Here is a 22502-nt window from a genome sequence, read left to right on the forward strand (position 1 = left end):
TTCTCCACGTATGTATATTCATTTTTGTCAAATCCAAGGAGTGACGCTAAACTATTATTCACGTTAATATCCACCCAATATTTCGTCGTTGTTCCTGGCTTTCCAAATGTTAATTCAGATTTTAATGTAGACTCGTTTGCCGTAATAATCACTCCGTCCGATCTGTACAAATTTCCAACTTGCTTTTTCATTTCATTTTGAAGATAATCGTTAATCTCGTTTAATTCATAAGCTCCTTCTTTAATGTAAATGGTGTAACTATTTGTGCCAGCGTTCGGACTGTACCTAAAAACGTTATTTTTAGAGTTGATGTTTGTATAACTGCGCTACGTCTCGAGCCCCACCAGCGCCATTTCATACTTTCTGTTCAAATCCAACTCGATGGATCTTTCAAAGTATGTTTTGATTGAACTGTTTTCCTATTGTGGGTGTATCATTTTTGAATTTTGCAAGTAAATAAAATCCCGACATGTTTTTTTTACACTTGGAAAATCATCAAATCCGCTTCGATATTTTCCAAGATCCTTTTTGGAGGACAAATCAATGACGGCAAATCCGTGGGGTTGGGACCAGCAATGCTTGCAAAACTTTTTAAACTCTTCTTTTTTCATGTTGACAGCGAAGTGGTCTCGATATACGTGGTCGACGTGTTTTTAATCCTGTGGAACAAGGCAAATAAAGTTGGCATTTTCTCTGATGGTTTTTCTGGGGAGCATGAAATAATTTTGAGCCAAATAGAAGCAGTCGACGATGGAATGCCTTCCTCGAATGTAATATTTCTAGCATTTATTTTGTTTGGTCAATTGCAAATCGTCAAAGATCATCAGATTATTTTTAGTGGCGTCAAGGTCTTCAGGCACGTCTTCTGCTGGTTCAAAAAATTGGCATTTCATGTCAGTTTTTTCCGCTCCATTGTTTTGAGATCTCCTCAATGACTGATTCAGGACTCGCGTTCATTTTTTCAATATTAATTTGAATGTTAAAAATATGACTGATAATAAAATGATCTAAAAAATTTTCTTTTCTTTTAAAAAAGATGAAATTTATCACCATTGAAAATTTTGACGAAAGCAAATTATCAGTTGGAGAAATTTATTCAGCAACAAAACCAATTCAATATCAGAAAATTCCGCTGTATTATGATTATTCCTCTGGAAAATGTCCTGTCGTTTTAAGAACTTCCCATTTATTCTCGCTGGGTGTGTTTGAAAGCCGCAGCTTGGAAACGAAAGAACTTACGGAATATTCCATGTCTTTTGTTGCTTTTGACGAGAAAAAGGGTATGACTACAGAAGAAGAAAAGTTTATTGAAGTAACTGAAAAAATATCAAAATTTCTTCGCGAACAAGTCATCAAAATTACGCCTTTGTTAAAAAAAGGAGGAAGAACAAAAAAAATAATCACTGAAGATTTGTCGATTTTCAAGCACAAAGAATCTGGAGCTCCTTTGTTTTTCGGAAAGTTGTTCACAAAAGAAAAAATATTACTTCTTCGTTTTTCAAAAAGAGAACAAAAGAAGAAAAGTGTGTCAAGGAAAATAAAATGCTCGTTAAAACAAAATCTTTGGAATACATTCGAAAAAGTGCTTCGCCATCGCCTCTTTGAAAATTGAAGGTGTTTTTATCGGCTCGCAGATTGAATCCATCCAAGTAAAGCTTCCAAAAGTCGTCATCATAAAAAATGCGCCTTCCTTTCAAAGCATTATGGGTGACGATTTGGATTTGGGAGAAGTGGAATCTGATGATGACTTGTGATTTTTAAATTTTTGCGCGAATTTAAAAATGATTAATGTGGAAGGAATTATTTTGCCTGACGAGGCTTTGACGAATTTTGAATTAATAAAGGCAGCAAAAAAACTCAAAATAAAAAACTTTATAGGCGTTTTTGTCAGAGACGAATTGCCAAAAAAGCCAAGGAAAAAAGAATGCGGGATTGTCAAAACGGGAGACTCGAGCACGAACGGTTTTTATCGAGTGTGCTGGTAAAAAGACGGGGACAAAAAATACAGCTTTGACTCTTATGCTCAACTCCCTCTCGTCAAGCTCGTTGAGTATTTGAAAAATTCTTCGAATTTTAAGGGAAACCAAAGGATTTCAAAAAGCCCCGTCTTTTACAACAGCGAAAGGATTCAGTTTGGTGACACTTCTTATTCCGGTCATTTGTGCCTTTACGTCTTGAAAAAATTGGATGAAGGAAACGACTTTCAAGACGTTGTCAACACCCTGTGGTGAAAAAAAAAAAATCGGACGTAAATAAAAATGATTGATAAATTTGGAAGAACAGAATTGGGAATGTATTTATATAATCCTTATTCAACCTATCTCTCAAGTGAGCTGTATGTCAGAACAGATGGAAATAGCACCATCACGTCGGACGTTGAACTCAATTCACACAAAATCATCAACCTGGCAGAACCGACCAGGTCGCATGACGCCGCCACGAAAAATTATGTGGACACGCATTCGTCAGGAGGAACTTCGTCGGACTTGGATTTAAATTTCCATAAAGCGATTAATTTGAACGAACCGACAAGTCTTCATGACGCTGCCACTAAAAATTACGTAGACGTCAGCTCAAGCATGCATATCAAAGTGGACGGGTCGAGCACGATCACGGGAGACTTGGATTTGAATTCTCACAAATTGCTAAACGTCTCTGATCCCACCAATTTATGCGATGCAGCCACAAAAAGCTACGTCGACACTATAGTGGCTAACCCCAATATCTTTTACACAGGCATTAACAGAACAGCGCAAAAATTGACAAATCTTGCTGAGACTACTTCATCCTCAGACTCTGCCACGAAAAATTATGTGGACACGCTTACGTCTTCAGGAGGAACTTCAGTGGGTACCGCAGACTTGGATTTAAATTCGCCCAAATTGATTAACGTGCTCGACCCCAAAAACGCGCAAGATGGAGCGACGAAAAGTTATTCTGATTTCTCATCGCAAAAATCCAACTTTTTAGGACTTGTTGTAAATTCGAGCTTTTCATCCTTGGGTCAAAAATCACAAATTTTAGCAGGAGGATCAACCAGCGCAACTACAGTTTTTGCATATTCAGACGGACATATTCAATTGTTCAACAAAAATGCTTCCGTAATCACTTACTGGATTCAACCTTTCATTTCCACATTTACCACCATCCCACCCTCTTTAGCGTTTTTTAAACTTTACTCGTGAACGTTCAGCTACCTCAACACCAATTATGGAAACGAATATGTGCTTCTCAATTCAGCAGGAAAAGAAAATGGCGTTTTTCGGAAATACATAAGACCACACATCATCGGCACCTCTGGAGACTGGTGGGAGTCCAGAGTCAGAATGTATGACGGAAGTTTGCCTCCCTGAAACGGCACCGTCCTCAGTCCTTGGACACCATACAGCACAAACAAATACACCAGCTTCTCTGGATATGACGGCGACAGCAAATGCATCTTCTCCTCATCCGGATTGGGAGATTTTTAGTTGTCCTCATGGAACGGATCAAACATATCCTCGTTTAACAACAAATCGACTGGACTGCTGCATCAATCTGGTTCTTCCATCGGTTCCACCACCACCACCATCTCCTTTTACAGAAATTTTGCAGAGGCTGACTCCATGCCAAGCGTCGCAGCTGGCAGAAGGCTTGTCGTCACGCTCAACTCCGGTGACGCTCAAGTCGGTCATTCCGGAAGCTTTTACCTTCTCCTCGGACAGGTGTATTATTATGCATAAGTTTAAAAAACCCAAAAGAGCAAAATGACTTAAAAAATCGCAGTTTTTCCACGGATCTAAAAAGGATCTAAACAAATTTCTTCCTAAGTGAAAAATGAGATCTCCAATCCGAGAAACTTTTTCCATTGAAAAATTCGACAACGAAACAGGCAGAATGGAAATTCACGTTTTCCACACACGAGAAGGAAGAATTTTAAGACAACTCAAATGGAAAGAGAGAGAAATTTATAAATCAATTATCGAAAAACAAAGAGAGGATGAAGAATATCAAGCAAAAAGAAATAAAAGATTAAGCAATTTGAAAAAGAGATCTAAAGAAATTTTCGGTTCTTGTTAAAAAGATGGATTCACTGAGTGTGTGAAGAATAATTCATCGCGATAGAAAGAGCAACAAAAGTTGGATTAAACCAACCGATGGAAATTTAGATCATCCTCCTCGAAAAGCGCGTTCTAAATACGAAATATTTGCTCAAAGCGACATTAAACTAAATCGCCTTGCTCATCAGAAAATAGCTTTTATGTTTGGAATTAAACTTGAAGAAGGAATAGCCTTGGTGAATTTGAGGGAGAGCATAAAGTCAAGGCTAAATTATTTCAATCACAGTCTGATCCTTTCAGAGTCGGTGGATAATGTCATCATGGAAATTTTTAAGAACATCAATTCAGACGTGAGGATTAAAAAAGGAGAAAGTTTATGATTTGTTAATTTCTTTTAGATATATGAAAAAATAAATTTTTTTTAAATTTATTTTTCCTTTACTTAATAAAATGGAGCATAATTGTTATAAAGAAAATCAACTGTATCCGACTCTTCCAACGGCTCAAGCAGATGATGGGCATATTTACCGTCTTCAAAATAAACGAGATACAAAAAGAGATTGAGGATGAAAAGGTAAAGAGAATGGCTCTTAGCAAAAAGTACCATCGCGCTTTCAGAATCATCTCGAATGTGGACAACTCGATGTAGGTATTGTGCATTGCATTGGGGACTGTGGGAATTGGACTCTTAACCACCATTAATTCCACTCCAGCAGCAATTGCGTGCGAGGGTATTGCTATTGGAGTGGGGTTTTTATCCATTGTCGGAGGTCAAGTGAACAAAAAACTGGCATTAAAAGCGGAGAATCATAAAAAATTGAAAGTTCTTGCAGAGTCAAAATTGAACACCATAAGAAACCTCATTTCAAAGGTGCTGATGGATGGAAAAATTCAGAGCATGAATTGATTTTGAGCGAGCTTCAAAAATTTAAATCCTAGATGGATGAAATACGGACAAAAACAAAATGCAACATTGATAAAATCACAAAAGAGTCTTTGATAAATAAAGGAAGAGAGGACGCGATAAATACATTTAACAACTTATTAAAAAAAATTGAAGATTTTTTTAACGGATTATGAAATGAATAATTAATATTTTTATACTGATATCAAGAATTTCAATCTCATCGGGTTTAAGATTTTTTTTCCGCGTATTTTAAAAACCATGTCTTTTCTTAAAATACAAGACCCGAACAAGAGGGATGAGCTTGTGAAAGAAGTGGTTGAGAGCAGAAAAAGAATTTACAAGCCGCTCATCACTACTGTAGAATGCGGGTTTAGCGCATTGATACCCTTATATATGGGAGGGTTAGATGGCGTCGTTTTAAAATTCTTGTTAGACATGTTGTTCCTTTTTATTCAAAAAAAAAATTTCTTACCGTCCAGGCGCAATGATTTAAAATTATTTTCTTCTTATTTTAAAAAATGTTTTTAAAGAGAACAAAGCATGCAGGTGAAGTGAAAGCGTTGTTTGATCTTTTGTTCAATAACATGAGGATGGTGTGTTTGAGAATAAGTAAAGAAGGAATAAGTGTGAAAACAAAAACAACGATAAATTTAATGTTTGAAGTAGATCTTTTTGCAGATCAGTTTGACGAGTACGTGTTTGATTTTGGGGAATCGTTGCATGTGGGTGTTGAGAGTTATGTGAGTAAGGTGTTTAAAACGGTGAAAAGTGGTAGCGAGTTGACTGTCGATTTTGAATGCGGGAAGTTTAGAAATCTCCGTAAGATCTTTAGACCAGTTTTTGTATAATATTAAGGTGACGACGGGAAGCGTTCAAAACGTGAATTTTAGTGAGCGTTATTCTTTTCGGTCAAAAAGAAGAGTTTTTGCTTCTAGGTTTAGCGATATGTGAAAGATGATAAAGCCTTCTTCGGAATTTAGAGTGGTTTTAGAGAAAGGGGTGTTGATATTTTCAATGGAGACAAGCGGTGTTTCTTCTGAGAGTTTTAAGTTTGGAGAAGAAACTGAGGATGAGAAGAAATTTGATTTGGTGCGTAAGTCTGATCAGCTGTATCGAGTTTCAAAAATAGTTTCTTTTGCTAGCGTGTTGGATGTGTTTGTTGGAGAGACGTTGATGATTTCGTCTACAGGAGAAATGGGTATGGTAAAAGTGTATTTTTTAGAGCATGGCGCCTAAGAAGGGAATGCTATTGAAGGGTGAATTGGGTCCGAGCAGTAAACCAGAACCGGAAAATTAGTCTTCACCAGAACTAATACGCTCGTAGCCTTTTCCAATTTTAATGAAGAGTCCATCGCCTTGAGTATTTTTATTCCAAGGACTTAGGTATAGGCCAGAGCCAGCTGCGGTTAATTTTATTCTTTTTCCGTTTTTGCTCAAGTAAACTATTCCGCGTCCAGCAATTTTGTTGAGCATGGCAGAACCGGTAGAAGCTCCAACACCTAAAAGCAGACCAGTGACAAGAGCAGGGACAACTTTTGTGGCTAGAGTGCTTACGATCGTTCCGAGAAAAGGGAGTAAAGCTCCGATGAAACCTCCTTCGACTTTTGCGTTGTGCATGAGTTGTTTTTTGCTGAGTGTGAGCGTGACGCCTTTTCCATTGTCGTAGGCTTTTGCAATTTTGTTCAATTGGGTTTTAGTGACAGCGAGAATATGTTCACCGTTCAAGTCTTGATGAGTGAGTTTTATGCTGACTTCGGTTTCGTTTTGAATTGCTTTTTTAATTTTGTCAGCTTGTCCTTTCGAAATATTTAGTCTGATCTTTTGATACATTTTTAATAGAAATAGAAAAAAATTTTTTCAAATCACCGACTGAAAGCGCTTCCGGAGAAAAGATCGTGTAGAGTTGAGGAAATTCTTTCTCTGATGTGGTATCTGACGATGATGTCTTCCCCTCTAAAATCGATCAAGTGTACATTTTGGTCGATAATTTGCGTTTCCATTCTTGAAATTTTGCTGACAACGATGGGAAGGTAAATAAAGTGAAAAGGCTTTTCAACAATTTTTTCGCCGGGTACAACTTGTGGGTAAAAGGAGTAAATGTCGTTTGTCGTTTTACCGTCAAAATAAGACGAGCCGATAATGTCGTTAGTTACTCGGATCACTGCAGTTTCTTCAATTCTTACGATGTTTTCAGACTTGTAGGTGTCGATGACGCTTGTGACTTTATTAGGGTCAACAGGGTCTTCTCTTTTTTCAACGTAGGTGTATTCGTTTTTGTCAAATCCGAGTAGCGAACCTATGCTGTTATTCACGTTAAAATCAACCCAGTATTTTGTCGTTGCTGTAGTCTTTCCAAAAGTCAATACGGCTTTTAACGAAGACTCGTTTGCTGTAATGGTGACTCTGTCTACTCTGTACAAGCTTCCTGTTTGTTTTTGCATTTCATTTTGAAGGTATTCGTTTAGCTGGTTAATTTCGTAGGATCCTTCTTGAATGTAGATGGTCTAGCTTTTTGATCCAGCGTTTGGGCTGTATCTGAAAACGTTATTTTTAGAGGTGACGTTGGGGTAGCTTCAATAGGTTTCGAGCCCCACAAGTGTCAATTCGTACTGTTTGTTTAAATCCAGCTCGATGGGTCTTTTAAAGTATGTTTTGATGGAGCTGTTTGATACGGTGGGTGTATCTTTTTTCGATTTTGAAAGTAAATAAAATCCAGACATGTTTTTTTATACGTTTGGAAAATAAAAATCGTCCAACCCGCTTCTGTATTTTCCATGGTCTTTTTTGGAGGAAAGATCAATGACGGCAAATCCGTGGGGTTGAGACCAGCAGTATTTGCAAAACTTTTTAAATTCTTCTTTTTCATGTCGCTGGAAACGTGATCTTGATAAATGTGGTTAATATTTTTATCGTCTTGAGGAAAGAGGCAAATAAAGTTGGCATTTTCTCGGATGGTTTGTCTGGGGAGCAAGAAATAATTTTGAGCGAGGTAAAAGCAGTCGATGTTGGAGTATCTTCCTCAAATGTAATATTTTTCGCACGTGTTTTGTCTGGTGAGTTGCAAGTCGTCAAAAATCATCAAATTATTTTTGGTTGGGTCTAAGGAATTTGGTTCAGGCATGTCTTCTTCATTTTCGAAAAATTGACACTCCATGTCTGTTTCTCCTTCCAAATTTTCAGAGGTTTTTTCAATGACGGCTTCAGGACTGGAGTTTAACTTTTCAATTTTGCTTTGAATGTTGAATAATTGGAGAATGAGTTCTTTTGGTAGTTTCTTGTCAAATGCTTTTTTGAGTATTTTGTATTCGGGTTGGAAAAGGGATTTGCCAAAGACCTGTAAGTTGTTATAATCCAGCTATTCAGGTCTATGCAGTAAATTGAGCAGCAAGGTTGTTTTTCCGCAACCGGATTTTCCGACAATGATTCCTCGAATGCTTCTTGGTAAAAGCTTGTTGTTGTATCTTTTGGTTTTTCCGATATTCCATGACAAATCAATGACTTCCATTTTGTACTAGGAAAAAAAAATGTTTTTCTTTATTTAAAATGTACTGCGTTAAATGCAAAAGAGAAACTGAAACCAGTCATTTGAGAAACGAGATGACAAAAAACACCAACAATATGTTGAAAGGTACTTGCGACTCTTGCGGAACGACCAAATGCAAGTTTTTTTCTTCGACAACAAAAGGAGGTGATTTGGTGGATTCTTTGAATAAATTAACGAGTAATATTATGCTTCCGTGGGCAAAATTTCCAGGAGAAATACACATTCCTGGGATGAACTTTGCGGGACCTGGTACAAAAACGGACCTAAGGCTCACGCCAACTGGAAAGTATCAACCTTGGAGTAAACCAGTCGATCGATCGGACAATGCAACGTACCACCACGATTTGGCTTATATGCATTCCAAAGGCCCTGCCTTTAGGAAATTAGCAGTTCAAATATTGCTTAAAGAATTGGACTCCATTCCAAACCCAACTCAAAGAGAAATCAACGAAAGAAATATTATCAAGCCCATTATCAAAGCCAAAGCTAAATTTGGATTGGGTGTAGCATCTAAAAATTTAAAGAATTTTCATGGATCTAAAAGATCTAAAAAAAAAAAATGCCTCTGAAATGGACGGATCAGCTTGCAGAGGAGCTTCATAAACCTATCATTCGCCATTTTAAAAGAAGAAGGGTGATTGTGAACGACATTGATGAAATATGGGCTGCAGATTTGGTTGACATGCAATCGTTTTCAAAATTCAACAACGGAGTAAAATATTTGCTCATGGTGATCGACGTGTTTTCAAAGTATGGGTGGATCGTTCCGTTAAAAAGCAAAACAGGTCTTGAAGTGGCTGAATCGTTGAAAAATATTTTTGGTGAAAGAAAATGCGTCAAATTGTGAGTAGATAAAGGAAAAGAATTTTACGACAAACACGTGAAAGCGTTGGGTGTTCAATTGTATTCCACTGAAAACGAGGAAAAAAGTTGTGTCGTTGAGCGATGGAATAGAACGATGAAACAGAGGATGTTTAAATATTTTTCAGCCAACAACACCAATAAATACATTGACGTATCAGGTAAGATGGTGAAAAATTACAACAGCACAAGACACTTTTCCATTAAAATGACTCCAGTTGAAGCCAGCAATGAAAAGAATAAAAATAAGGTCTGGATGAACCTGAATGGTAAACAGAGAGAAAGAAAACATCCAAAATTTTCTATGGGTGATCAAGTTCGGATCACAAAAAAGAAGTCTCGTTTTGAAAAGGGGTATACGCCGAGATGGACTGAAGAGGTTTTTACCGTGTCAAAAGTTCAGTATACGGATCCGCCCACGTATAAAATCGTTGATGCTAACGGTGAAGAGATAAAAGGCACTTTTTACGAGCAGGAGATGCAAAAGACGCATCAGAGCATATTCAGAATAGAAAATATTGTTTGCAAAACCAAGAGCAGATCATTGGTTAAATGGTTGGGATATCCAGACTCGTTTAATTCGTGGGTGAACATTAAAGAATTGATCAGTTTGCTTTCGAGCGACATTAGTCATTTCCTTACCGAAAAAAATTTTCAGGTTCATTAAAAATGAGCAAGATAATGGTTTTGTTTGAGCCCTTTATAAATGAGTACCTTAAGACGGAGGATTACGAGGAGTCGTATTATTATTCGCCTTATGAAGAAAAGTACCATTACAAGATTTACAGCTTTGAAAATGATTTGGATTTTACCATTATTCGTCAATGTGAAGAATTTGAGTTGAAAATAAAGTGTGGAGGGATTCGTTTTGAAAAAAGTGACATGCGGCTGGAAGATATGTTTGAATATGCTAGAAGAAAAATAAATAAAGTCAAGAAGCAGGTCAAAGTGTCGGATCCAAAAAGGATCTAAAAAAAATTTCTTTTCCATTAAAAAAGATGAATTTCGTGACGATTGAGAATTTTGACGAGAGTAAATTAATAGCTGGGGAGATTTACGCAGCCACAAGACCTATTCAGTATCAAAAGATTCCTTTGTATTACGAGTATGACAATGGAAAAGGTCCTTTTATTTTAAGAACCCCCATTTTGTATTCTTTGGGTGTGTTTGAGAGTTTTGATCCAAAGACAAAAGAGCTGACTGGATATTCCATGTCTTTTGTTGCTCATGACGATAAAAAGAGTTCAGAAGAAGAAAAGTTTATGTAGGTGACTGAAAAAATAACAAAGTTTCTTCGCGAGCAAGTCATTCTTAAGACAGCCTTGTTGAAAAAAGGAGGAAGAACGAAAAAAATAATGACAGAGTATTTGTCCATTTTTAAAAACAAATCTGAAAATCCAAACGCTTCCCTCATATTTTTCGGAAAGTTGTATACAAAAGAAAAGAGCATCACTTCCTTGTTTTGCAAAAAGGAGAACAAAAAGATGGTAAAAGCAGATCCATTGGGGTATCTTCGTCAAAGGTGTTTTGCTATTGCTTCTTTGAGAATTGAATGTGTTTTTATTTGCTCTCTGATCGAGTCCATTCAAGTAAAGCTTCCAGAAGTATTCATCACTAAAAATGCTCCTTCTGTTCAAAACATTATGAGCGATTTGGATTTGGGAGAGGTTGAATCTGACGAAGAGATGTGAAAATAAAAAAATGATATAAAGAAATTCTTTTTTCATAAAAAATGAATAGAATTCCCGAAGTGGTTATTGCAAAAAATGAAATAAATAGCCACCGTTGCACACAGCATCTCAAAACGGTAACATTGACGATGTAGAATCGCTGTTGCAAAAAGGAGCATACGTCAACGCACAAACCAACAACACATTGACACCTTTGCACTTGGCATGTCAATAAGGTAGCATTGGAGTTGTTCAATCGCTGTTGGAAAACGGAGCAGAGGTCAACGCACAAGATATTTGCAATGAGACACCTCTTCACTGGGCATCAGAAAGGGGTCACATAGGTGTTGTCAATTTTTTGTTACAAAATAGAGCCGAGGTCAATACGCAAAATAAATACAATTGGACACCGTCGCACATAGCAACCATAAGAGGTTATCAAAAAGTTGTAAAATCTTTGGTGCAAAAAGGAGCCAAGGTTAATGCAAAAAATGAAGACAATCGGACACCGTTGCACTATGCATCTCAAAGAGGTGATGTTAAAATGGCTGAATTTTTGTTGCAAATTGGAGCTGCGTTCAACGCGCAAGATAAATACGGTAACACGACGTTAAAGTTTGCTAAAAACGGTCATGTTAAAATGGTTGAATTTTTGGTGAAAAATGGAGTAAATGTCAACGCTTAAGAAACCCTTTGTGTTTCAAGGTGAATTTTAAATTTTACACGAATTTAAAAATGATCAACGTCGAAGGAATAAAATTGCCAAATGAGGCTTTGACCAACTTTCAATTGATAGAGGATGTTAAAAAGCTGGAAAAAAGAAACTTTCGAGGTGTTTTTGAAAGAGACACATTGCCGAAAAAACCGAGAAGAAAAGAATGTGGTATTGTGAATACGGGAGAATCAGGCACGGGAGGATTTCATTGGGTGTGTTGGTACAAAGAGGGTGATAAGAAATGCAGTTTTGATTCTTATGGTTAACCTCCTCTTGTCGAACTGGTTGACTATTTGAAGAGTCCCGTTTATTATAACAGCGACAGGGTTCAGTTTGGTGATACCTCTTACTGCGGTCACTTGTGTCTTTACGTCTTGAAAAAATTGGATGAAGGAAACAATTTTCAGGACGTCATTAATACCTTGTGGTAAAAAAAAATTAAATCTGAGGCATATAAAAAATGATTGACAAATTTGGTAGATCAGAATTGGGTCGTTATTTATACAACCCTTATTCAACCTCTCTTTCAAGCGATCTGTATGTCAGGACAGATGGAAACAGCACCATCATTGCAGATTTGGATTTCAACTCTCACAAAATCATTAACCTGGCAGAACCGACCACTTCGCACGATGCTGCCACCAAAAATTACGTGGACACGCATTCGACAGGAGGAGGAGGAACGGTGATTGGCACAGCGGACTTGGATTTAAATTTTCACAAAGCGATCAATTTGAAGCAGCCGACCAATCTTCACGACGCCGCCACTAAAAATTACGTGGACGTCAGTTTGAGCATGAATGTTAAAGTGGACGGATCGAGCACGATCACTGGAAGCTTGGATTTAAATTCCCACAAGTTGATCAACGTCTCTGATCCAACGGCTTTAAAAGACGCAGCGGTATGTGGTCACAAAAGTAGCTTACAACAATATCTTTTACACGGGCTTTAACATGACGTCACACAAGTTGACCAATTTAGCAGAACCTACTTCATCCTCAGATTCAGCCTCGAAAAATTACGCGGACACGCATGCGTCTGGAGGTACTACTGTGGGCACCGCGGACTTGGATTTAAATTCGCATAACTTGATTAACGTCTCTGATCTTTCAAACGCGCAAGACGCTGCGACGAAAAGTTACATAGACGCTTTGTCACAAAAATCCAACTTTTTAGGATTTGTTCCCAATTCAAGCTTTTCGTCCTTGGGATTAAAATCGCAAACTGTAGCAGAATCGACCACCGCACCAGTCTTTAGCTACGTAGACGCTCCTGGAATTCTGAGAAGATTATGGCTGGCTTTGAGTGGAACCACAATAAACGTACCTGGACAAGTCTTTATTCGAATATTGGCCGACGGAGAAACTAGAGTGGGGAATTATTCAATGGTCACCGACGCTGTTGGTGTTGACGTCACTGCTCTTGCTTGCGACTTGCTCTTTTTCCCTCTCGGTGGACCAGCTTACTTCAACTCTTTGCAAGGATGCAACGTTTTAAGCACCACTTCCTTGGGAGGATATTTTACCGTCGACTTGCCGTTTACAACAAACTTGACCATCCAATTGGTTAATAATAATGCTGCAGCCATCACTTACTGGATTCAACCGTTCATTTCCACATTCACCTCTATCCCTCCTCTCCTTTCTTCCGTTAAATTGTACTGCAGGATGTTCAGATATTTTCAAAAGACTTACGGAAACGAATATGTTTTGCTGAACACCCATGGAAATGGAAATGGAGTTTTTCTAAAATACATCCAGATGCACATCATTGGCTCTTCTGGAAACTGGTGGGAATCTAGAGTCCGAATGTATGATAAAAATTTACCTCCAGGCAACGGCACTGTCCTCAGCCCATGGACGCCTTACAATGCAAACAACTACAACACTTTTCCTGGTTACGACGCCGACAACAAATGTATCTTTTCCTCGTCTGGATTGGAAGATTTTTACTTGTCTTCGTGGAATGATATAAACGCAACCTCGTTTAACAACAAATCGTCAGAGCTGTGGTACCAATCCACATCCTCCATCGGATCCACCACCACCATTTCCTTTTACAGAAATTTTGCAGAGTCTGACTCCATGCCCAGCGTCGCAGCCGACAGAAGACTCGTCGTCACACTCAAAAAAAGTTTCCTTCACTGTTAAAAAGATGAGAAGAATCGTTTATTATGACGGGAAGAAGTTGAAAGGCACAGTTTATTTTAACGAAAATTTGGCTCATCCTCCTAGAAAGGTGCGTTCCAAATGCGAAATATTTGCTCAAAGAGACATTAAGCTGATTCGTTCTTCAAAGCAAACGATTATTTTTATGTTTGTAATCAAAGTGGACAGCGGGATGGCTTTGGTGAATTTGAGACATGATTTAAATTTAAAGTTGAATTATTTCAGTCACTTTTTGCTTTTTTCAGAATTGGTAGATAACGTCGTCATGGAAATTTATAACAGAAGCGACAAGGACGTCGTGATTAAAAAGAAAGAAAATTTTTGCCTCGTGAATTTCTTTTAATTTTTCCGGGGACCACGGAAAAGAAATTTTTTTATTTTTCCTTAATAAAAAAATGGATTATAACAATTACAAAGAAATATACCCAACTCTTCCAACGGCTCCTGCAGATGAAGGAGGACACGTTTACCGTCTTAAAAAAATAAGCGAAATCCAAAAAGAGATGGACAACAAGAGGAAAAAGAGAGTTCATCTCAGCAAAAAGTACCATCGCGTTTTCAGGATCATTTCAAATGTGGACAATACGATGCAAGGCTTATGCATAGCTTTGGGTGCGACTGGAATTGGACTTTTGTCAACCATTATTGCCAGTCCAGCAGCGATTGCGTGTGAAGGTGTGGCTATTGGAATGAGTTTTTTATCGATTGTCGGAGGTCAAGTGAACAAAAAGATGGCGTTGAAAGTGGAAAAGCACGAAAAGATAAAAGTGTTGGCCGAATCAAAATTGAACACGATCAGCGTGCACATTTCAAAAGCGTTGATGGACGGAAAAATAAGCAATTCAGAGTTTCAATTGATTCTTGGCGAGCTTCAAAAATATAAAGCGTTGACGGAGGAAATACGATCCAAAACCAAAAACGGAATGGATGAATTGGCTAAAGAGACACTGATCCAAAAAGGTCGAGAAGGTGCCATTCAAGCGTTCAACAATTTGTTTAAGAAATCGTAGATTTCCAACGGCGATGTAGTCGGGATCTGAAAAATAATTTCTATCGTATTTTAAAAACCATGTCTTTTTTTAAAATACAAGACCCGAACAAAAGGGATGAAAATGTGAGAGAAATTAATGACAGAAGAAAGAGGATTTATCAGAACAGCATCAACGACAACATTTTAGATGCGGATTTTCAGACGGATGTGGAAAAGCTGTTTAAGCCGATCATCCAAAGCAACGAAAAGATGCTCAATAAGATAAAATCCGAGGTTAAAAACGAAGTTAAATCTGAGCAAAATAGCATCAAGGCTGAGCAAGATAGCTTCAAGTCACCTTTAGAATCAACAGGAATAGAAGAGTCGTCTATTCTTCCTAAAGGCGATGATCCTTTGAAGCATTTGTTTGATTTGGACACAAGAGCAAAATTTAAAAGAAGCTTTAAGAACAAGTTTGAATTGAGCAAAAACGATGGTCAATATACGATTGGAAAAATGGGAGTGATGTTTGAAGGCAACGATATGATTGTTGGGGGTGAAAAGTATGAAGGAACAAAAGGTCTTTGGGAGCTCATGACCAATTCGAACATTTCAAAGGACGTGACAGCAGAAGATGTGGCTAATTACTTGCAAATTTTAGTAGAGGTGAAGCCGTAAAGTCGGATGCGAGGTATAACAAACCCAGAGCTGCAGAGATTGAAAAATACAATCAATTCATCATCCCTATTGAAAAAGAGCTTAAAACTCAAAAGGGTGAGAAAGAAGATCCTATTTCAGCTCCTACTAGTTACAATCTTCAAATGCTTGATCAAATGCGTGCTGAAGATGAAAAGAGGAGAAGAAAGGAACAGTTAAAAAAGGATTACCGTGAAGGCAAGGCACGTATTGAAGAAGAGAAAGATAAGATGGGAATTGAAAAATATAATGAGTATAAGGATCGCATGAAAAAAGCTTATGATAGGAGAAAGAAAGGTTTAGGAGTGATCATTCTTCCGAGGAATCCGAATGCGTTGGTGGAAAAGCTTGAATTGAGCGTGGCTGCTTGTCGTGCTGGGAATACGGGATCGAGAAATGAAGCTGTGAGCATTTGCGATGAGTTGTTGAGATAAAAAGTGATTAGCAAAAAACAGTACAAATCAATGATGAAGGTCATCGAGGTGAAATGTTCTGTCAAAAAAAATTTTTTCGCGTATTTAAAAAATGATCATTTACAGAAACAGATATGTTAAGAAATACGTTGTTGGAGGAAGTGGAATCATGGACACGTTGCGACATTTTTTAAAAAGAGCAGCAGCATCGAGCGCGTCGAGAGCAGCGTCTACTTTGGCTGGTAAGATTGCAAAAAGCGAGTTGGGAAGAGAAGCGATTACAGCTGCAAAATCTGCTGGTAAAGAGTTGACTTCTTCAGCGATTGCGACTGCTAGAGACGTAGCTATTGATCAAGGTAAAAAAGCGATAGAAAAAGTGTATGCCAAGACTGGAACTCCGAATCCTAAAAAGACTCCGCTCACTCAAAAAAGCAAAGACATTATTTCAGGAATGGTTGCAGCTCCAAAGATTAGTAGCGATTATTCTTCTCTTGGAGGGTCTCTGTCCAGGAAAAACGCCATCCGAATCCAAGACCTGGTGAAAATGGGAAGCGGGATAAAAATCGCATAAGAACCTGAAAATTTTTTTTTTCTTTGGTATAGAAAAATGGCAAATTCCGATATTTTAAACATTACAGAAGAAATCATCGTTGATGAAGAAATTGAGAGAAACGAATTTCACGAATATGAACCGGTCAGCACCAATTTAAACACAGCCGGGGAGATAAGAATCAACATTGAGCAGCAAGATTTGTTCACGCATCCCTTTGAGGCGTACCTTTTGATCGAAGGAAGGTTGACAAAAGCAGACGGGACCTCCTATGCGGATGCGGATGCGGTTTCTCTTGCATACAACGGCATCATCCACCTGATCAGTCAGATTTCATATCAGTAGTCGAATCAAGAGATGGAAACCGTATACAGCCCGGGTCAAGCCACCACCATGCTGGGTTTCATGAAATATCCGGTGGAGTTCCAAGTGTCGGAAGGAATGAATCAGCTGTGGCAAAAAGACACCACTGCCCTTGCCGATCTTGTAGATAACAGCGGGTTTAATCAAAGACAAGATTACATCTTTAAGAAGCCTGCTGATAAAGGTACATTTTCATTTTGCATTCCTTTGAATCACATTTTTGGCTTTTGCGATGATTACGGAAAAGTTCTTTACGGATTCAAGCACACCGTGACCCTTGTGAGAAAGAGCGACGTTGATGCGATTTTAAAGAACGCTGAAGTAGCTGCAGGAAAAGTAATCTTGAGCAAAGTATCATTGTTCATGCCTCATGTCAGTCCCTCTGTTATGGGAAGCAACAACCTTTACAAGCTTATCGAGTCAAAAGTGGAAGCTCCATTTATGCTTAGATCTAGAAAGTGCGACACCATTGCCGTTCCAGTGTCTGGAACGGCAATGGTGTCGCACTTTCTAGATCTAAGCAACAACCGAGTTGGGTCACCAAGCAATTTTCTCACAACGTTGAAGTAAGTTATCAAGACGCCTCTGCCTTCTTAGACTTGGCGAGAGACGGAGCGATGAAAGTCATGAGCGAAAAAAAATAAAAAGTGAATATTGTTTTGACGTGTGAGATGACGCGTGTGAGCATTGCCATAAATGGTTTGATGTGAAATGACGCGGTGGAATTAGCATAATTTCAAATCGGTTAGGAACTTCAAATAACAAATAAATGGGGGATTCGTTTGACCCAGATAAAGAGTCGTCATTCATCCAGTACTTGGACGCCAACAACTTGTACGGATGGGCCATGTGCAAACCTCTTCTCACTCACGGGTTTGAATGGATGAGCGAAGACGAGCTCTCCCATTGGAAATCTTTGCCGTGCATTTTGGAGGTAGATTTGGACTACTCTGAAAGTCTTCATGACGAGCACAACGATTACCCTCTAGCTCCTGAAAGAATGACCATAAACAAAGTGGACAAGCTTGTACCAAACTTGAACGACAAAAAGAATTATGTCATCCATTATAAGAACCTGAAACTGTATGAACGATTATGACTAAAAATTTCAAACGTGCACAGAGGCATCAAATTTGAGAAAAGAGATTGGCTGAAAAAATACATCGATCTCAACACCCATTTAAGAACTCTTGCCACCAACGACTTTGAAAAGGACTTTTTCAAACTAATGAACAATTCAGTCTTTGGAAAAACCATGGAAAGCATTGAAAATCATGTGGACGTCAGACTGGTGACAAAAGAGGAAGAAGCTGAAAAATTGTCTAAAAAGCCCAATTTCGAAAGTCGCACTATTTTCGATGAAAAATTAATCGCCGCGCACATGAAAAAAACAAAACTGGTTTACAACAAACCCATTTATTTGGGAATGTGCATCTTGGATTTGAACAAAACGTTAATGTTTGAATTCCGTTACGATTACATCAGGAACAAAAACTCCGATAAAGCAAAGCTGCTCATGAAGGACACGGACTCCCTCATTCAAGAAATCAAAACGGACGATTTTTACAAAGACATTGCTGATGGCGTTGAAAGCAAATTCGAAACAGTGGGCCTGAGCATGCTCAAAAAAAAATTTTTGTACCCAATTTTCTCACATAGTAGGTCTGAAAGGTGTTACTTTTCTCAACTCAAATCTGTTAAAATTAACAAGGGGTTTTTGAAAAAAAAAGTATTTTCCTTTTTTAAGAATTTCTCAGTAAAAAGCACAAAAAATAACATGAATTGCTATCTATGCTGTCTTTAATATTTCATAAATGTTTAGATATAATAGAAGAATTTAAATATCAATAATAAAAAACATTAATTTATAATTAAAGCTAGTAATTCTATAACAGTATTGTTCATATATTGATAATAAATGAAAAATCTCAAAATATGAAATGTCATTAGTGAATATTTGTGCATAATATTACAGATATATAACAATGTTTTGTACATTATATCAAGTCTGCAGAGCTATCGACTATTAAAAAAAACTATACATCTTATTTATGTTTTTTTTAAGTTTATTCATTTAAAAAGCTTCGATATCCACAACACAAAATAGACTTATTGAGTACTTATCAAAAATAATTTACATAAATAACTCTAATACATACTTTAAAAGTGCGTAATATTGTATGCTGCAACAGCATTCTTTAATGTTTTAGAATAATTTGGATGATAGTGCCCGAATTTTCTTTTGTTCCAAAATTGCTTGAAATCCTGGTGTACTGCTTCCAACGCCTCCTCCGTCCAATAACCAAAGCCTAAATATTTTTTTATATAATATAATTTAAAGATTTTTTAAATTTGTTTAAATATAAAATAAAGTTTTCGCAAAAATATAGTCCATATTTAACTAAATATTCAATATTATCTAATAGATATTTCCTGCAAAAAAACACTTACCAAATGTGCCCCCTTTAAGGTCAATGAACTCTACAATATGTTGCTCAACAATATGAACTTTAACTGTTACACTGGCTCCTAAGTTTCTGTAGTCATCTGAGAATTTTTTGATGTCATTTTTGTAAGTTTTACACAATGTTTTCCTAAAACATCCTTCTATAACCTTTTTTGAAAGATATTAGCGCCTTTATACATTTGGCCCCATGAATACCAAGACCATGTGTACAAAAAAATCTATTTAAAATATCAACTTTTTTTAAAAATATATTCGAAGCATTTCCTTCAAGTCTGTGTTGTCCTTGATACGATACTCTGCCAAGATTAATGGACTTAAGATAGACTGACATGAAGTTAAAACCATCTTCTTTGTTCTTAAACATATTTTTTTCAATTTCGGAAATAATTTTGTCAACAATACCAAGTAGAATATGTAGTCCAGGAATGTTTATTATCTCAACAATTTTTTTCTCAGGATCTCCTGTAACAAGAGGAGGATGAATGCTATTTTGAAATTTTTTGGCCTGACTAAGTTTAGAACCATTTTCTAACCATTTTTGGTGCCATTTATGCAAAGAACTGATTGTGCTTGCCTTAGCTTTAGGCAACAAAGGAATCTCAGTTTCGCAGAATAGACACGGGTGTTTAGAAGATGCACATTGCTTTCCAACCATTTGTAGTTGAACTTTAATATCTTTTGACAATGAGTAGTCTAAAGATCCTATATTAAGCTTTTCAATAAGCATTCTTAAGTTTACATAACTTTCATCCATGTGAGGTACAATTGCTAGAATAAGGGTTTTAAAAACACTGGAATCTTTAAATTCTTTTTTTTCATAGCCTTCTGAATATTTTATTCTCTTTTGAGGAGTTTCCTGATCTTTTTCATCAGGCTTGTATGTTATAGAGGCAGTACACTTTAAAAAGCCTTGTCCACCATCTATTCCCACTTTAATATAAATCTCATTTGGTAGTAGTTTCCTGTGGTTCATTACCATAGATATCAGTTTCTCTACATCATTGCAAATTACCCCAGGAACCTCTTGTTCAATAAACTATAAAATTATTGTTTGATTAAATCAATAAAATTAATAATCAATGTATAACCATTCATAAAACATTAGACTACCTCATGTGAATTTCCAACTTTATCTTTTGTGAAAACATTTAAAAGTTCAGAACTGAATAAAGGAACTAGTAATGAGTTTTCTGTAACTCTTGCAGCTCTGTAGTTGCTTGCAACAGAATTTCTATCTCCGGTCTCGTACCTAAGAAACTTAGCAATCTCTAACATTTTGTTGTCGCTAAAAATAATTTTTGAGTTATTTGATTTGCTATAACTTTAAATATAATTTATAGGTTTATAAATCATAAAATAAAAACTATATATTAAATTCTTGCCTAACATGAATTTTATTTTGCAGCATTTTCAATTTTTCTAAACCAAAGTGTGGCTTCTTAATTTCAGTATTGGTAAAATAAACCAGACATTTATTCCGGCCATAAGTTTTTAGCTTGATTTTATTGTCACTTTTACCAGCCATATGTTTTAGAGTAGAGGATACAACTCTTTCTAAAAAAAATTTTACAAAATATATGACAATATTTTAGTTTTCTATTAAAATAAATTAAAAATTCTTTTCTTTTTAATTAATATATATAATAAAAATAATAAAATTATAATTAATATTATTATGTAATTATTACACCTTTAGTTTTAGGTGAATCAGCCTGTAATAAATTGGACAAATTTTTCTTTCTCTGTGTTTTATTGCATGGATGAGCAAACCTTTTTCTGTTTCTTTAAAGCAGAACATACAGATCGGCCTGACTTTCTGGTGGTCTCTTTCCAAATTTATTTCTAGTTCTTTATTAACTTGCATGAAACTTGGCACTAAGTGAGTCTTATTTTCTTTACTATTAATAGCTTCGCGACCTTTTTTACATATAAAGCATTGGTATCTGGCTCCTCTGATAACTCTTGTGTTCAAGCCTAAAGATAAATCTTTATAACAACTATACTGTGTTTTACTAGGTTACAGTAATGTATAAGTTATCTGAGATTAAATACATTAATTTTTTAAACTTTTATATTACTTACTTTCGTATTTTGTTAGAAAACTAAATGGTTTGTATCTGGGATCTTTTTCCTCTAGTTCGATGAGTTTTCTTCTGCATGAAGGACATAATTTTTTAGGCAGGGTATTATTTCCAAAATTATATTCTTTCCAGCAATGATTTTTTATGATACTTTCATAATCTATACTTATTTTACAATACTCTCTTGGTTTGATAAGCCTAAATTGTGGGCTTCCTTTCTTTTCTTTAGAAAGACACAGAAGACACACTAGTTTTATGAAATCATTGTGTTCTTTTGGTTTCATTTTTTAAAATATTAATTTGTTTGTTTTCTATTAAAAAATAATAAATAAATTTAAAAATAATGACATAAGACTAGATGAAAGTTTACTTGGTTTGTTAGATTACATAACTTTATATAAATGTTGGTGTAGACAGTATGATGTATAGAACAGTTATAGTAATAAGTGTATTAACTATTTTTAATGATATCATAATAATATTCTTACTGCAATGTATAGTACCAATAAAATACTATATATATGTTGTATAAAGTATATAAAGTAAGCATTCCTTGTATTTGAAATATATGTTTACTTTTACATAAGGTATATAAATTTGTTTTTTTTGTTGTTGTTGTTTTTTTTATAAAAAAATTCATAAAAAGGAAAATACTTTTTTTTTCAAAAACCCCCGTTCAAACATTTTCATTTTAACAGATTTGAGTTGAGAAAAGTAACACCTTTCAGACCTACAATGTGAAAAAATTGGGTACAAAAATTTTTTTTTGAGCATGCTCAGGCCAACTGTGGTACATTACAGATCCCAATTACATGAAATTTACACGGAAATTTTTTAAAAATAGGTAAGTAACATGCCCACAAAAAAATTTAGTACGCAAAAAAAAGTAGCACGCAAAAAAGTTAGCACACAAAAATATATTAAAAATGAAAACGGCCCAGAATCGGCATTTCTCTACTACTCTGGATGGTAGCCGAAATTGTTTGCGCCAGAAATTAGCCATATAGTTCTGAAGATATTGTTGGGTTTTTCTGGACCTATGACAAGGTGTATTGTT

The 22502-nt window shown here is 36.3% G+C and overlaps 1 protein-coding gene across 2 annotated transcripts; it reads right to left on the reverse strand.

The window, feature by feature from the left end:
• Window positions 1-18985: 18985 nt before the first annotated feature.
• Window positions 18986-21776, reverse strand: LOC145187139 (uncharacterized). Of its 2 annotated transcripts, XM_090082550.1 has the most exons (6): window positions 21447-21776; window positions 21055-21338; window positions 20747-20918; window positions 20475-20649; window positions 19349-20400; window positions 18986-19206 (listed from the first exon to the last, which is right to left on the reverse strand). In XM_090082550.1, exons 3-5 carry the CDS (start codon window positions 20887-20889, stop codon window positions 19492-19494), a joined length of 1227 nt encoding a protein of 408 aa, XP_089938676.1. In that variant the 5' UTR covers window positions 20890-20918; window positions 21055-21338; window positions 21447-21776; the 3' UTR covers window positions 18986-19206; window positions 19349-19491. The 2 variants fall into 2 exon arrangements, with proteins under 2 accessions (XP_089938676.1, XP_089938678.1); XM_090082552.1 differs by having other exon boundaries at window positions 21055-21448.
• Window positions 21777-22502: the final 726 nt, after the last annotated feature.

This window comes from Hydra viridissima, unplaced genomic scaffold (genome assembly GCF_058129835.1).
Source record: "Hydra viridissima isolate aposymbiotic clone 2 unplaced genomic scaffold, HvirCarnegie_v1 scaffold_3, whole genome shotgun sequence".
NCBI lineage: Eukaryota > Metazoa > Cnidaria > Hydrozoa > Anthoathecata > Hydridae > Hydra > Hydra viridissima.